The 18,170-nt window shown below is 42.7% G+C and overlaps 1 protein-coding gene across 1 annotated transcript in view; it reads left to right on the forward strand.

Moving 5' to 3' along the window:
- Window positions 1-11,509: 11,509 nt before the first annotated feature.
- The window catches only part of LOC126577224 (chaoptin-like), a gene marked incomplete at its 5' end in the record, with an annotated part of 8,686 nt that continues 2,025 nt past the window's right edge, over window positions 11,510-18,170 (forward strand). The window contains one exon of the mRNA XM_050238689.1: window positions 11,510-12,541. Within this exon, the coding sequence (XP_050094646.1) occupies window positions 11,510-12,541 (1,032 nt within the window). The remainder of the gene's footprint in view (window positions 12,542-18,170) is intronic.

The following is an 18,170-nucleotide window of genomic DNA, read 5'->3' on the forward strand; positions in this document are numbered from 1 at the left end:
AATCTTATACACCTTGAAATATTAGTCATCGATGAAGGATCACTGTGTGAGCTAGATTTGGGTGTGTTTTGTGGATTACAGAGTTTAAATGTTTTGTATTTACGTATGAATAAAATCAAATCTATCATATCTAGGGCAAAAAGCGCATCATGTCGGCTAGCTATGTCTCAAGTAAATGTAGCAAATAATTTCATACAGGTTCTGAATCTAGAGTTGTTCAATCGATGCGATAACCTTAATAATCTTGAGCTTTATACCAATAAAATAGAATTGGTGACCGGTAGCTTTGTAAATAACGCCATCAAGAGTATTAATTTGTGTATGAATCGTATAAAACAAATGAATTTGTGTCAATGGGAAACACCATCACTAGTGGAATTGAATCTGAATGCAAACTTCCTGGCAGCTATGCCGACGTGTATCGACAAAATCAAGAGCTTAGAAACTGTTAGAATGTCGTTCAATAATCTTACTCATCTAGACAGTAGTTGGTTAGAGCCGTTAGAAAATTTAAAAGTCTTTACTGTAAGCGGAAATAATTTAGCGAGCGTAACTCTCCCAAGCTTTCCCAAACAGCTCGAGTATTTGGATTTGACGGGAAATGGATTGAATGTCGTCGATTTGTTGTATGTTGCAGATTCAAAAGTATGTGTTCTACTGGAGTTTGATATGTGTAGTTTTTTTAATGTATCGGAAGCATCTTAAACATACATTAGAAAGGAGTTAATCTAATAATACTGAGAATGTTACACAAAGTGCGAATGATTGATTTTTTGTTATTTCATTAATGTTTGTGTCAAAAGAGCTAGCAAATGCTATTGAGGTGACACTGGGAAAAACGTGCGAAAGAACTGAAAACAAAATTAATAAAGATGTTTATTTGTCGTGTATCAATATTCACTTCATATGTGCAAAGTGTTTCTATTGAATGAAATACTTCCTGATAGTAAATATGGTACTTAGAGTGTTGCTGATGTTTTACTCTTGTGTTATTTGCTCGGCTGAGCAATATGCTGTTTTTGTCGCAGGATATTTTATTATAAATGGAGAATAAAACGATGTGCATAGTCAATATGCCATCATGTCTTTGTTTTCGAAATTAACTATCCGAATCAATTCGCGGTAAGTATTCTGGTCATATGGTAAAATTATAAATTCTAGAGTTAGATGGTCAGATACCATTAAAGTGCGATTATTGTATGGAGTATCAAAAGAGTGAGATGGTTAAAACTACCCGAACTGAGGTAGTGATAGTTTGATATTTGCAGCTGACGGTTGAAGTTATTTTCGATTGGGCGTGAAGCGTGTTGCCAACGGTTATTTTGTGTCCTGCGAGTAATGTTAACGAAAATGTAAGTAACGAGCTACAATGAATATGTAAGAAATGAGTAGGAAAATTATTAGTCACACCTCACGATGGGATTTATGGTGATTGCTTGCTTAGATATGTAATGGAATGTATGCTTTTATTCCTAGGTACAGCTTAATCGCTCTGCTTTTGCCGTTCAGCGTTGCTTTTGAATTTTTTTGCAAAAAATTCTGCGTACTGACAAATTACAACCCTGTAAGAGATGGGACGTTCATGTTTAAATATGTTCCAAGCAATAAGTTGCTCGTAATATTGAACCTTCAATGTCCGAATGTTGATCATGAACTATTAGATTACTATGCCTGGCCTGATTTCTTTGTCAGGGAATCGCCCGATGTCAGACGATTGCATGTATCGCGGAATAGTAAGTGTACCAGCATTCACATTTTCAGAACAGGATTATCGTCGATTGATTGTGAGTTGAATGAAAATCTTCGAAATCTGAGTATAGTGTTTAGTCCCGTGGAATCGATCTCGCCTTCCATAAGCAATCTCATACATCTTGAAAATCTAGAAATTTTTAAAGGATTAATCCGTGAGCTAGATTTGAGTGTATTTTGCAGTTTAGGAAATTTAGAACATTTGAGCATACGTAAGAATAAAATCCGATCTATCGTTAGCAGAGTAACGAGTTCATCATGTAGGCTGGCTATGATTGATGTAGAATTAGTAGACAATTTAATACAAGTTCTTAATTTAGAATTGTTCAATCGTTTCGACAACCTTAATAACATCATGATTAGTAGCAATAAAATAGAACTGGTGGCTGGTAGATTTGTGAACAAAGCCATCAAGAGTATTAACTTGAGCATGAATCGTATAAAACAAATGAATTTGTGTCAATGGGAAACACCATCATTAGTCGAATTGAATTTGCATTCAAACTTCTTGTCAGTTATGCCGACGTGTATCGACAAAATCAAGAGCATAGAAGTAATTACAATGTCGTTTAATTATCTTACTCACCTTGACAGTAGTTGGTTGGAGCCATTAAATAATTTAAAAAGGTTTGTATTATATGGCAATGAGATTGTTAACGTAAATCTTCACAGATTTCCCAAACAGCTGGAGTATTTAGATTTAAGTGAAAATCCGCTCCATTCCGTAGATATGTATAACGTTTCACTTTCAAAATTTTGTCTGATACTAGTAGATCATGTTTGTAGTCCTTTGCGCGTATCATATATCACAATGCACTAGATACTAGGGGATCTCCGACAGTATTATTGTTGAATAAATACGAGGATTGTTTATGATATCCGTGTGATGAATTACAGACGTAGCCATAGTTATTCAAAAGATAGTAATAATATATAAATTTAGAGAGCCCTGGGAGCTCGTATTAGCTATAGACTTAAACTAGGGGTTTTTATTCAGAACGCGGTGGAGCGCTATTCTCATTCGTGGCTTTCCTCGTGGACATTTCAATGTTTTTTTGTATCCGCGCCTCCATGCTTAGTTAGCCGTTTTTTCTCGAGTGTATGAGGAAGGCAGGATGAACAGGACGATCGGGTGTTGCTGAGAACGTCCCACCTGTGGACGAGGGAGACAGGACGATCTTCCCGATCGTCCCGGTAATCTCGTACACACGAGACAAAATGGCTAAATAAGCATCCTTATTCATGCGGTTGTGTAGACAATTCAGTGGAATCGATTTAGTGGAATCAGTCCAAAAGAATTAACTATGAATATGAGTTTTGAGCTCATGTGATATGCATAAAAAGCATACGAGCTCTAATTCGATATTTCGTCAAACGTTTGCGATAACTGAGATATGCTGGATTTCACTAGCAAGCACATTGATTTCGCTGTGGTATAGAAAAGAATCCGCGAGCGCGCCAGGTAGATACAATCAATAGCTTAGCTTATCAGCTAGGAGTGGGAGTGGGATCTCCCGCAACCGAGCACCTGATTGATTCGGCATGTTATCCGTCCATCTTACTCGCATCAAAACGTGTTGGTTAACCGCGTCGCTCCCAACACACTCTGCGGATGCTAATGGCTGTCTGTACCGTGGTTCGGCAGTCAGTGAGGGAGGCAGAAATGAAATGCATATTGATTGGTAGAATATTTTCATCCCATTGTGATTCCTGAACTGTTGAATGTCAACGTGAAATGAGCGTCAACGGTTACAGTTTTATAGCGAGCAGCTTTTGCACACCACCCAATTTGCCCATTTGCCTTGTCTGTCGCAAAGTGGAAGCCCTTCATCAAACCCCCGGGCAAAACACGCGGCGAACGAAACGGCTTCTTCATATGTCAAACATGTCACGTGGCTCCATCCGGCTAATGTCTGCCATGTTCCTGCTTCACGAGGGATGTAGCTTCCATGAAGACTCAATTTGAGGAATGTCTGCAGTGATTCGTTTGAGACCGTGACCGTACGTCGTACGCACCCGCCCGTGACGCAACGTGACCGATGCTGGTGGACATTTAGGATGCTAATTAGGTGCGATAAATGCAGGTTTACTACACACCGGGAATTGAGAGCGCAACGGAAGTCGTTGCTATTGATTACATAAGCAATGATGACCGATGGAGAATCGATCTGTTGCAATCGATTGCACCGGAATTGGCGAGTGCAATGTGATGCGAATTGCGTCGAACGGAACAGTTCGAGGGCAATGCATAGTCTGAAAAAGGGATGGACCATTGAGGCAGGAGAACATCGTCGAAGTGCATCCTGTTGCTGCTGCCGGATAGTGAGCACGATGTGATGTGTTTGTGGCGGACTTGCGAACCAGCCGCAGCACGAGGCCCAAGGATTTCGGATCGAATCCAAGCCACTGGTACGCGTGAACTCACCGAACGGTCACGTGGAACTGCCACGTGGAAGCGGTCACTAGCACAACCGGCGCTCCAACACCGAAAGGTAGCTCGTGTGCTTCAAAATTGTATTGCCACCGATGTCGGGTAATCTTGCACGCGCCACGCGCAACCCCGCTTCCAGCCGTTTACCTTCCACGGTTCCCGGAACGCTCTCTTAGTGGATGTCGACGATGAGGCCGCGCAAAACGCGAGTTCGACGCAGAGCAGTGCAGTACACGGTGGTGGGTTGGATGGAGTGGAATAGTGTGGTCGGTAAACGCGACACGAAACACTGTCGTCGCCGTGGCCATCGTCCTCGTCGTTGTAGTGATCGTCTTGGATCCGCTCCCGATCTACCAGCGTCATCGAGCTGTGCTAAGCATTATGCAATTTGATGGCTAGAGCGTCACGGGGCCCGGTCGGCGTACCCGCGTGCTCCCTGCTCTGATAGTTTGTATCAGCCACTTCTGAACCTGGAACCGAGGGGCCAGGGAGTCGGGCTTGGTGTTGCTGGCTGTTGCTAGCGATTGCGCAAAGGGCACGATGCGATGCGCACAATCGAGCAATCGCGCACACGTGTCGTCCGCTGATAATTGAATCATCTTTCCTTCCCCTTGTACGGCGAGGTCGCCACTTGCTTGCGGTGTCACACCTCCATCGCACTCGCTATCAGATGCTTGCGAGATGTTATCTTTCTTTCCCTCTCTCGCGCGCGCGCGACGTCACCAGTTAGTTGAGCGTGTTGGTTGGGTGATAAACTGTGTATCCGAGCACAGTTGGTGCAATGGCTAGCGGATTCTCAAAAAGGTAGAATATTGCCAGTCATCGAATGTGGCCAACGGAACGTCAACAACGTTCTGTTCTTAAACCCATACTGCTTCTAATACTGACCGCGTCGATGAAGATGTCGTAACTTGTTTACGCGAGATTAGCATCATGGAGAGTGGATCAAGCACTATAGACATCTGCTACCGGGTTTTTCACGCTAACATTTAAAGAATCTGACAACGTGAGCCACTCTATTGTGCGCTATCCTTTCCAAAAGCGGTGAACGTATGAAACCGATCGAAAGAATGGTCTCCGACTTTGGGCTTTACGATTTCGAATGGCAATGACGTGTACGGATCGGGTCGTTTATCAATACAAAAAAATAAAATACCGCGTTACTTCCTGCACTACCAAGTACGGTCGATTTCGATCACGTTTCATGATACTTACATAATCGGAACTGATTGTTTGGTAGCCAGTGCCGATGAGTTCTGGGAGTGGTTCATCTTCACGGGGATCCTCGGATGCCAGCAAGCGATCGAGTTTAAACATAACAGAAGGTATCGTGATAGACAGTGTGACCCGTGCGGCCTTCGCTGAACGGAACCGTGGGCTGGCTGGCAGACCGGTGGATGGTCAACGAACGAATTAAGGTCATGATCGTTGGATTCGACCGCGGGCATTCGGACGCACGCGGGATCGGGGATGGCATATGTAATCGGGCGAATGGTGAGGCATCGTTAGCACTTCTCTTGGTGCGATAACGATGGACAGCGATAGTATCGTTAACTATCGTAAGTATGATGACAAATCAAGTGACCAAAGAGCTCGTGGTCTGCGGCGGTTTGCTCGCGATTAGCGAATGGTGTGCGTGAGGATATTGAAGTGAACTGCTATCGAGCAACTGGGATGCACCAAAACGGTTCCCAAAAGTTCACTCGGTGTCGCATTCTAGGGAGCTTGTTTATTATACAAAATCGTTACTGAGTAAATAAAAAAAAAAAGCGACTGTGGATATATCTCCTTCAACCCACAATGGAAGGTACGGGTTGGGCTAGTGTATGCTTTATGACACTTTTATGGTAATCAAGCGATCGCTAACCGAATATTATTACACTTTCTAAATCCACACAAACGCTTTCTAATATCGCCATTCTGTCTCGGGTGTGTGAGTTACCAACGTTTTATGATAAACATTTGGAGGTTTCCTAAAAGAGAAAGTGTTTAATGTGTGGCCGGCTGGAATGCAGTGTATGATGTTAACAGTAAGAAGCAGAGCAAAGTGTTCTCCTATCTGAAAGTTCTCAAACGATAAGGTTGGTTAGTAAGGGTTGTTTTGATCGATTGATCGGGGGTAAACTAACAAATGTTCTGTCATTCTACGGTTCTGGTGTTCAGAGCGTTACCTAACTAGAAGGTCACGAGCCAAAAGCATAACGATGAGGTCGGTGTTTATCAGTAGAGCATATGACGACATTCAGTTTCGTGTGGCGTGGGTATGATCTAACCAGCGGCATCTCTTGTCGCGCTTGCTAAATGACTTCAACGACTTCACAGTTAACTAACTTCTTGAGACTCAATAGCATTCCAAGACCATCCGCTTGTTGCATAATCGAACATAACCGTGTGTTAGTTGCTGTTACTTTCCGGGCTTACTAACAAATGATACGGGTGGTACTAATAATTGATTGGTTTGAATTTAGTCAACCGAGAATAGATGCCCTCGTGCAATAGTTCTAGAATATATTGCGTAGGTACATAACATTCACTAATAGCTTTTTACATAGCTTTTGATAGTGAACATCCCAAGATCCAACAGAGATAGGAACAGATGTCCGTCATAATAAACTACATTCGATTATCGGAACCAGAACCTGATGGAATTTATTGATTCTGTTGCTTCATTCTTCCACGTTGGTAAAAATACTCTCTCCATCTAAAATAGCTCGGTAATTTGATAACTTTCTTTTCTTCTCATTACACTGTAACGAGTAGAATAATTTAGAATTAGTGTAAAGTTTGTTGCAATCGCGGTGCTTCCGATATTATTCACCAGTGGTCGAATGATGCTAGAAATGCATGTTTTGAAGTAGAAATGCGTCGAGTACAATGCTATCCGACTAAAGTATCATTGGAATAGAAGTAAAAGATTCTCAAGCTTTTCGTAAGTTACTTCAAGTATGTAATGGTTCACAGGTACTGTTTGATCATGCTACTCTTCTCAATTAGTTCTGCGTTTGATTTTTTCTGCTATGATTAGGCGTCGAGGTTTGTTTTGAGGAATTACAACCCAACACGAGATGCGACGTTCATTTATAAATGTGTTCCAGGCAATTGGAGTTTGTTCAATCGCCGCGACAACCTAAAAACTGTGACTTGTGATAATAACACAATTACATTGGTTGTTAGTAGATTTTTGAACAAACCCATTAAGAGCATCGACTAAAGCAAATGAATTTGTATCAATGGGAAACACCATCTTTAGTGTATTTGAATCTGAATGTAAACCTGCTATCAACTAAAATCAAGAGTTTAAAAGTCATGAGCATGACGATCAATAAACTCACTCATTTAACTTAAAATGAACTTAACGCCGTTGATTTACCAAATGTTTCAATTTCGAAAATATGTATTCAACTAGAATCAAGTGTATGCGATTCTTTCAATAAATCTAGAACTTTCTAAACATTCATAACAAAGAAGATGATTAAATAATTGCAAAGACCCTGGATTGAATAATAAATGAAACTAAAGGCAAAGGGTAAAAGCAATTGAACAGAACATGGAGCAATCGAGCAACAGTGATTTTTACTCGGTTATCTGCAAACCTGAGCTTGATATTCTGTCTTTTGCTTTAAATTTAAAAAAATGCTATGAGTGAAGACGATACACCATAAACATTTTTGCAGTAGTTTTTACGCAATAAAAATTTAGTCGTTATGCGAGTGTCTGACCATGCATTAGGAAGTTTCATGCTTTGTTTTTTTTGTCTACATCTGATGACCATCAGTTAAATATAACTTATCGTCATTAGCCAGCATTAAAAGGCGATCATCATTGCAAGGAACCGTGCATGGGCACTTTTCTGGAAACAAATGGAATAATTCAGTATAGAGTTTGATGTCATGATAGTGCTGCCGAGGATATCCAAAAAGGAAAGAATGATTTTGGAAATGTGAGTTACGAAGCAAAAACTCTTTGTGTCGTCATATGACGCATTGAAGTGGCGTTCGAAAAGTAGAGAAAATAATTCTATTCGCTTCAGCCTTTTAATAATTACTTTCTAATTAATTAAATATTAAAATAAATTTGTGCTATAGGTGTATTTTAAAAGTACTGCTGTTTCGGATTAGTACTGCGTATAATTTTAACTGCAAGCATATTCGGTCAAGTTGTGAATTGGCGAATTACAACCCAGCACGAGATGGGACGTTCGTTTACAAACATGTGCCAGGCAATATGACACTAAGGATACTTAATCTACAGTCTTCTGATGTCGGTCATGAGCTTTTTGATAGCTTTAATGGGACGCAGTTGATCATCCAGTACTCGCCTGACGTTAAACGATTGCTCGTTTCTCAGTACAGCAAGCTAACTGAACTTTCAATTTCCGTGACAGGAATGATCTCAATAGAAAGCGAATTGAATGAAAACCTTCGGAGTTTGGATATAGTAAGCAGTTCATTGGAAAAGATATCTCATTCTATAGGCAACTTGAAAAATCTTGAAAAACTAACGATCGTGGGATGTTTGCTTCCAGAGGTAGATTTGGGTGTATTTTGCAATTCAAGATCTCTTCATACTTTAAACTTGCCTAGGAATAAAGTCCAATCCATTGTTAGTAGAATGAAAAGTACACCCTGTAGGTTCGCTATGACTAGTATTAATTTGCAAAATAATTTAATACAAGTTCTGAATCTAGAGTTGTTCAATCGCTGTGATAACCTAGAAACATTGATTATAGATAATAATGCTATTAAATTGGTTGTTGGTAGATTTGTGAACCAGGCCATTAAGAGAATTGATTTAAGCGAGAATCGTATAAATCAAATGAATTTGTGTCAATGGGATACACCATCTTTAGTGGAATTGATGGTCAATATAAACTTCCTATCAGCCATGCCGATGTGTATCAACAAAATCAAAAGCTTAGAAACCATCAACATGTCGTTCAATAATCTTACTCATTTTAATAGCAGCTGGTTGGAGCCCATGGAAAATTTGATACAGTTTAATTTACGCAATAATGAAATTTTCAGCGCAAGTTTCCACAGCTTTCCCAAAAAACTGAAGAAGTTGAAGTTAACTGAAACTGGATTGAAGTTGATAGATTTGCCTTATACTCTAATTTCCAAGGTATGTGTTGAATTAGAATATGATGTATGCAGTTCTTTAAATGTATCTAGAGTATCTTAAACGTGTAATGGTATGCAGAGATCAAATGTATTATTCAGTTTAATGCTTCAAAATACTGGGCCAATGTAGTTCGTTGTGAAATGTGTTGCATTCAATTATTGTCCGAAATTGATTGTCAGTTTTTCAATATAGAAAAAATAATAAAGTCTTTGGTTTTAATCCTCCTCCCTTGGTTTCTCATTTGTTTCCCTTATCAGCATTCCGTATCTATCGATGGTAAGTATTTTGAACTTGCGGTAGTAATTTCCTCAAATGATAAATTGAAGTGATAAGTGGTCCGGTTCCATTAAAAAGCTGTCCCGAATATCAAATGTGAGAGATGGTTAAACCTTTCCAAAATCAGGTAGTGATACCTTGATGTTAGAAGCTGACGGGTGCAATTATTGTCGATTGATTGGTAAGCGTATTGCCAACGGTAATATTGTTTCGCGAGAATAATTTCAAAGAAAATGTAAGTAACGAACTAGATTTCCTACGTAAGAAATACGAAATAGGTAGGAAGAAAACAATTGTTGTACCCAGCTTGACTGCAGAAGTGTGTACAGTGTTTGAACAAATTTATAGATCTATGTAATCCTTGCAGTTAAGAGAGTGTATTATTCATTACATTCTATGTTCAGAATGTCTTGCATGGGGTTTTGATGATAAGACAGGTATCTAAAGGAATGTATGCTTTTATTCTTAGGTACTGTTTAATCGCGCTGTTTTTGCCGTTCAGCCTTGCTTTCTATTTTTATTCTCATACGCCACGAAAATCTAGTGATTATTGACTAATATATTAAAAAAACAGTCCCCGAGCAAGATTTGGGTGTATTTTGCGGTTTGCACCTTTAACCTTCATAAGAATGAAACTGAAACTGAATTGGTGATTGGTAGCTTTGTGAATGCCCTTCAGAGCATCGGCTTGAGCTTGAATCATATGTTTGAAATAAATTTGTGTCAATGGGAAACACCACAATAAGTAGAATTAAATCTGAATGTAAACTTCCTATCAGTTATGCCGGTGTGCATCGACAAAATCAGGAGCAAAACAAAGCTCGATCCTGAGTTGCAAAAGTTTTATTTCCTATCCTTTCTTGAACACAGATTATCAAAAACTAGTTGTTCAAAATTGTGAAAACCTTCTAAAATGATTGTTAATATGTTATTGAAAGCTGCTGTATCGTCTCATTACTTTTTTTGTCTGCCTCAGTGTTAAATATAAATGGTTATTGATTAGCCAGCATTAAAAGACGATTATCATTGCAGGGAATCGTGCATGAGCACTGCACTGGAATAGAATACAATAATTCAGTACAGAGTTCGATGTCATAGTAGTGCTGCCGAGGATATTGTCAACCAAGAAGGAAAGAATGATTTTGAAAATGTGAGTTGCGAACACGAAAGCCCCATTATTCGCATTCGAAAGGAGGTTTCTCGGAAGGATATTTGGTCCCATATATAAGCGGCATGGTATAGAATCTGAAACATCATGGACTTACACGCTCCTTATGGCAGAACGTTGTCCATGTAAATGGGCAAAGAGGGCGTTATACAGCTAAATCCAGAATGTGGAAGTAATATAACATAAAAAGGATAAAATGACATCCACCGAGCAAACTGTCCCAATTTTCAGAAGCGACAAGCAGTGTGAATGCTAATAGAATTTTTAAATTTCCTGGGCGCATTACTTACGCATTATCATCATCCACCATCAGTTGGTAACGTAGATCATTTTGAACAATTTCCTTCCCATACAAAAGAAAGCATTAAATGTCGATCACTGGATATTTTTTCCAAAGTGGAGCATGCGTCAAATATTCGAGAATCAGAATTTACTTAGTGATTGGTTGATATTTGCCTCGTACAGTTTCTTTTGATTTATATGGAAGGTATTATTTTTGGTTATTTAAAAACGTCGGTGGTTAATGAACATGTGAGTATTATAAGTATTGCTCATACCAATTGAAAGAAAGCAAATAAATGAACGGAACAAATTCATTATTTGAGGTTTCACTGATATGGACCTTTTACCCTTGGTGAAACCAGGAGCAAAATAAAATAAACTACCGATATTGCACAAATATGTTCAAAAGAGAATCTGTATTTAATTCTCTTTAGTGCTTGGAATGCTGAGTAGCAGGGTAATAACTTATTTGATTCATTTGTAGGTACAGTGTGGCAATGCTGCTCTTGTCGGTCAGTTTTGCTTTTGAATTTGATTGTACGAAGGGTTCATGTTGGCTAAGTCACTATAACCCAAGGAAGGACGGGACTTTCATGTTCAAATATGTTCCGCAGAATATGTATATTACCATTCGTGAACTTGAATCTTCTGCAATCGACTATGAGCTATTGGATAGATTTCCGGGGACAGAGTTGATGATCGCACAATCTCCTGATGTCAAACGGTTACAAATTTCTCGTAATAGTAGGTTGACCAATCTTGAGATTATGGAGACAGGCATTGTCTCAATTGAATGCGATCTGAATGAAAATCTTCGAGATCTGAAGATTTTATCGAGTTCCCTAGAAACGATCTCACGTTCCATAAGCAATTTGAAAAATTTAGAGAATCTAACGATACAATCATGCCCGCTTCGTGAGTTAGATTTGGGAGTGTTTTGTGGCTTAAAGTTCCTGAAGTGTTTATACTTTGCCAACTCTAATATTAATTCTATCGTTAGTAGAGTAAAGAATGCATCTTGTAGGTTAGCTATAACTAGTATAATTCTGCGAGCAAATGTAATACGTGTGTTGAATCTAGAGTTATTCAATCGATGCGATAAACTTAAAAAAATGGAATTTAAAAAGAATAAAATCGAATTGGTTGCTGGAAGATTTGCGAACGGGGGCATTAGGAATATCGACTTGACGTGGAATTTGATAAGCCAATTGAATTTGTGTCAATGGGAAACACCATCTTTGGTGGAATTAACGCTGAATATGAACTTCCTGTCAGCTTTACCGGCGTGTATCGATAAAATCAAGAGCTTAGAAACCATCGACGTGTCGTTCAATAATGTTACTCACTTCAATAGCAGCTGGCTGGAGCCCATGGAAAATTTGATAAAGTTTGATTTAAGTTATAATAAAATTGCCAGCGCAATTTTCCACAGCTTTCCCAAAAAACTGAAGAACTTGAAGTTAACTGAAAGTGGATTGAAGTTGGTAGATTTGCCAAATACTCTAGTTTCCAAGGTATGTGTTGAATTAGAATATGATGTATGCAGTCCTTTGAATGTATCTGTAAAATCTTAATGGATTGCTCAGAATATAATTTACGGAATTAATGTGAATCATCCACATGCTGTGGAAAAATATATACTTTGATTGAGCGCTGCAAAATGCAGTTTGTACTGAATTGAAAATAAAATGGCAGATTTGTAATGTAGAAAAAAAAGCATTCCACTGTTATCAATTTCATGGTACCATATGCCCTAATTATCATTCTGTGTCTATTGCTGGTAAGTAGTTTGATAAATTTAAAAATATGCGACCAAACATCATTAAAGGGCGGTGATTGGTTCGACTATCAAGTGTGAGAGATGGTTAAAACTTCCTAAAGTAGTTTGAAGCGTGCACGCTAGATCGCAAGAAAGGTGAATCAGTGCTACTGACATTTTAAACAATTTCGAAAACGATATTGGTTCACGAATCATTCTATATTACAAAAAAAAAACCATTGTTAAGTATCTGCTCGTGGTATAAAAGTTTCTCCACTGCCATGAGCGAACATCGAGCATGCTGCAGGCTTACACGGTGCGATAACCTGGTCGCATTACATCCTCGTTCACACCTGGTGGCCCATTCGCTTCCATTGGCATCCGGACATCCCGGTCGGCCACCCAATGTTGACCGAGCTGGCCGTCGGGCCATATTATGCAGATGATTTAAGCGCGCCACACACCGTAACGCGCCGATCGCGCCGCCATGCCATCCCGCCATGTGACACAGCGATCGATGACCGGAACGGAATGAAGCGGAAGGAGTGAACCCCTTTGCGTGCACGGCCATTCGACAATGATGACAGTCGTGAGAGAAAGCTCTCCTTCGAAAGGCCGCCCTGAACTGAACAACATTTAACCGGCGAAATTTGTCGTCCCAAGATGGGTTGCGGGGTCGGGGAGGGTCCGTCGTTCGTTCATTGGCCCCAAATTCGCTTCTCGGAGAGGGCGGGCAGTGGGCGGTGAACGGGAAGGAGTTGTGGGAAGTACAAGCAAAACGTCATCCCAGCGGTCAACGGACTCTCTCCCCGGATAGTGAATAGACTCACGTGAGCACACATGTGGAAAGTTCGACCCAGTGCCTGTTTATTTGTGCATGTGTGTGCGTGTGACGCACCAGGAACGCAAACGGTCGGATTTGGATTTCGAATTTCCATTTTTTCGGGAGGGATGATTTTACTTTTGCCTTTTTTTTCGGTCGATGACACGATAAATAGTTGAGCAAAGAGATGGCGACACTTGCTGCCTGCAGACTACTCGGCCAGTCTTGTGTTCCTGATGTTCCAGCACTCGCTGTTAAGTAAGCGTTTCACCTGAACTGAATGTGAAAGTCTTACGGATAGGGATGGACTGTTGATGATTACAAATGATTATCATATGTTCAGGCTAAGACATAACCAAGCTACGATTCGATTCTCAAAAACTAGAAACCTGTCCTCGTGTTGTCTAAAAGAGAGAATAAATAGAAAAGGTATTGCTGGGCATTGCTGGGAGCTGGGCACACTAAAAACCAGAATGCCTCCTCAGAATGTTATTTGTAAAAAAATCGAATTAATTGATTACGTTCCGTAAATAGAATACCTCGTTCAGGAGCGGAAAGTCATGTTGAGATTGTTTCCACTCATTGATCCTGCCATTTGCTTCCTGTTTGATTTATTTCCCCGAAAGAGTATCTGAATACGGCGAGGGCCAGGCGACCCCGGAACAATTGTGCAAACATAAAATGTGCACTTGTGGCGATGTTGAAGGACAACAATAATTAATGCACTTTGGAAGGGTATCAAACCGTCATCATAGTCCCGCCTTGGTTGGGCGCGGACTATTAGCATATCAGTGCCACAGAACAACCTGCAGAAATCCTGTTCTGCCCGTAGACACCACCCCTGCTCCTAAGCTCCTTTGGGGGCCACAAGGGAAGCTAGGAGACCGCTAATCGAACCGTGAAGGACAATAACGAGACAAGGAAAAGTGCATTTCTGGCATCGTAGACATAAAACTTGAACTTGACTGGCTCGCCATGGACCGGAATGCAAAAAGGGCGTATGCCCACGATGGAGCAGAGGAATGCTAGCGCGAATGCTGAACCAGGGCGTAGCTGAACCTTACCAACGGGGTCCCGCCGGGGGTTGATACGGAACGAGATTAGGAACCGGGCTCCTAATGCTCCCCCCCCAAAAGGGGTCCGTTACGGGAGTGCATTACCAGTTAGTAAGTTTCTGGGTCATGATTGTGGACTTGTCGATCGTATGCAGCTGCACCAGTGGAACCCACTGCTATGAATATGCATATACAGCGTTGTGTGCGCCGTTCGTGCACTAATTGTAATTTACTGCGACTCAAAGTAGACAATCAGGATCTGGAGCGCTGTCTTCGGACAGATGGACGATAGCAGAAGGCAAGATTCTGGAGCCTGGTGCTTAGATTCAGGATCCCTTTCCCGTTAAGGTCAGTAGAGCGTCTTCGTTACATCCGCTCCCGTACTATTAGCTACTTTCTTCCAGCGTAGTAAGCGTTACTACGAAGCCCGGCCGCAGGTTACTGCGATGCTGTAAGCACGTCGCGGGCAGACACCAAACGTCAACGACGACGGCATGTGACGTCGATCGTCCGAGGTTAGTGGCCTGCTCACTTGCCCAACTCATTTGCACATTTTGGAAACAGTTTTTTAGAGAAACCGTTCAGTGAGGGGGAAGTCGGACCGGAATCGGCGGCACTCGACCCTCAACACACACATTGGCCAGCCCGATGGCACTTTCTCCGGGAGTGACGTCGCCAAAACATGTGGATTCCCCTCCCCCCCCCCTTTTCTCCTTCTTGCTCTCTCACATATGCACGCTGGTCCTTTCCTGTCTCGCCTTAACGCCTGCTATGCTGTTGCCTCGCCTTCGAGGATGGACAACCGGGGATAGTCCGATCGTGGACGACGTCGATGACCGGAGATGACCGCGATCGGTTGACAGCACCACCACCAGCAGCAGCAGCAGCAGCAGAAACAGGAACTCTATGTCACTTCTGAGGTTATGCGTCTCCAGTTATGCGTGCGGCGCTTCCGACCACCCGGTCCAGTGGCGAAAGCTACCGAAAGTTTGTGGCCTCCCGAGATCGGCGGGATGCGGCATTCGCGCCACTGATATGTGTTTGTTTGCTGATCGCGAGCGAGTGAAAAGTCAATGTACTTTCGCCGGAACCGCCCGGTACGGCGATGTTGTTGTTGGCTTTTGGTCTTCTTTTCCCCTGGCCGCTGCGTCCGCGTCACCTTTAAAATGAAAGTTTTTGGCCGAATCATATCCGACTGGTCCGGGCGGGACATCTTCTCGCTTTTTTTTTTGGCGGTCGTGTCTTGGACCTCGGATTTCACCGTGTCCGATGGATGACGATTCGTTGGGGTCGGGTCCCGGTATTATGCTCATTACTTCATCGCGGTTACACCGCCGTGGTGCTGGAGTAACAGGAGATTATTCATTGCGCTGCTATTCGCTTTCCGTTCCCGTTTGGCATACTTCGTGGCGTCAAGGGACAACAAGCAAGGGACAAAAGGAGTCTTAAAGCCGGCTTTAAAGTGATTGCGGCAATGCTAGATTAGCATATTACTTGGCCCTATTTGGGCTATCCGTGTGTTCGCTAAAGTGCTCCCACAAAAATGGATAAAACAAAGGTTCAATCTGGTTCCCCCTCGCCCGCAAGGGGTATTCTGACCCAAGCGAATCGATTCGACACCGGCAAAGGCAAACTCACAACATGGTCTCACGAACTTCACGGCTCATTCGGCTCAGCTCCAGGGGTCCGAAACGGGCGGCCGCAGTATAAAGTGTGTAGCACGCTGAACCTTGAGATTAGCTTGTGCGGCTATAGTTCATTTCCTTGCTGCACTGGGGTACCGCCCCGTCGTGCCCATGGTATTCGACGTTACCGGATTCCTGAACTGCCAACAATTTGCCAATTCAGCAACGACATCGACCTGGTCCGCTACTTAGCATGACCATTGGGGAGTAACTTGTAGCACTAGAGCCACGAGAGGGCTTAGATTAGGCCATAACATTGCTCCATCTGGGTCCACCGTGGGCTCGTGAATTGAAATGTCACGGTTCTACCTACGATCGATCAAAGGTCTGGATGCTTTTTGGAAGAAAGGATCTCATAAAAATTACAAAAAAAAACGTACTGACTCGCATAACATGTCTATACCATTTCAAGTTAATTCTTTCCATTAATAGACCTTCGGAACTGGAAGAGAACAAACAAGGGAGACCACGACGGACCAGCCAGCTAGCCAGACCGTTCTCGATCCGAAGGAATCTCAAGGGCCCCGGGGACCGGCTATTTAAATCACGCCCCAGCAGCACCAGAATAGAAAAAAGCACTTCCATGTACAATCGGGTCGGTGATAGCGAAAATCGGGCCCTGACCGAACCGGCCACGCTGGGCGGTTGATTTGTGGCTCCGACTGCACGCGATTCGTGCTGCCGCGTGCCGGAACTTGATAAACAACCAATCCAAGTTGGTGCTGCTGCTGCTGCTGCTGCTGGCCCAGCCAAAGTAGAAACCGCCTCGCAGCCTTAAATCATTGGCCGGGGGTGTGTAGCTCAGGTGGTGGACCGCGACCGCGCCCGTGCGGTAGTCACCGTTTCGTAATGGTGTGCGCCGGTTCCACGGTTCTAATTGCCAAGCATGGACACTGAGACAAATCGAGGTGCGAAGAAAGTAATGACAGCAGCCACAAGAGCAGCAGCAGCAGCAAGTCGCCTAGTTAACGGCAATCGTCACTCCAGCCTTTGCTGTTCGATAATATCTCGTATCCCGCAGCGTTCGGTGTCTCTAATCCCTCGATACCTGGTGTGGGTCTGCCCCCGTGGCCGTATGTAAACGAGCAATTAAACACAATTTGACTGGCCCACTCGCCCTCGGTGGACTATTTACGAGGTGGCCGGGAATGGGTTTGAGGAGAACAGACCGCGAGCGAGCTTGCGAGGAGCAAGATTTGTTTCCTGATCTTTTTTTGTTTTGTTGTTGCCGTCCTGCAGTCAAGTGACATTTGTGCCCTCGATGGCACTCTCGTGGGGTGCTTTGTTCTCGCAAAACCCTAGGAACAGCAGGGCGTTGGCGTACGGTTGGCCAGCAAATCACGCGCCCGCACCGCATTGCACCTGGTTGTCCTCGTGCAGTGCACGATGGAATGTCACCTTCTTGGCGTGGGGCGGCGGGAGAGAGGGCACCTTTATGATTGACCACGGCTCGGTCTAGATTTCGGTACGGTATCATTCGGTGGCCACGGGGCGTGTGTTGCAATGATTGACGATTGCAAATGAGGCTGGTTCCGATGGAAAGAATGAAGGTCACATGAATCGAGCCCTAATGAATCGGGTTAATATGTTCCTCTATTGTCCAAACGGAAGGCAACGAAAGAGAATGTAGTGTGACCCCCCCCCCCCCCCCCCCCCCCCGGTGGATCGGTCCCCCGGACCGTGATTCTCTGCCGTGAGTGGCAACCAAGAACCACCGTTATGTGCGACCTATGCGGACCTATGCTTTTCCACATGTTTGTTTCATGTTGTTTTTTGTTTTCGGTTTGGCGCTCTAAAACCCACGTACAACGTGTGGCCGGT

The sequence above is a fragment of the Anopheles aquasalis genome, chromosome 2 (genome assembly GCF_943734665.1).
Source record: "Anopheles aquasalis chromosome 2, idAnoAquaMG_Q_19, whole genome shotgun sequence".
NCBI lineage: Eukaryota > Metazoa > Arthropoda > Insecta > Diptera > Culicidae > Anopheles > Anopheles aquasalis.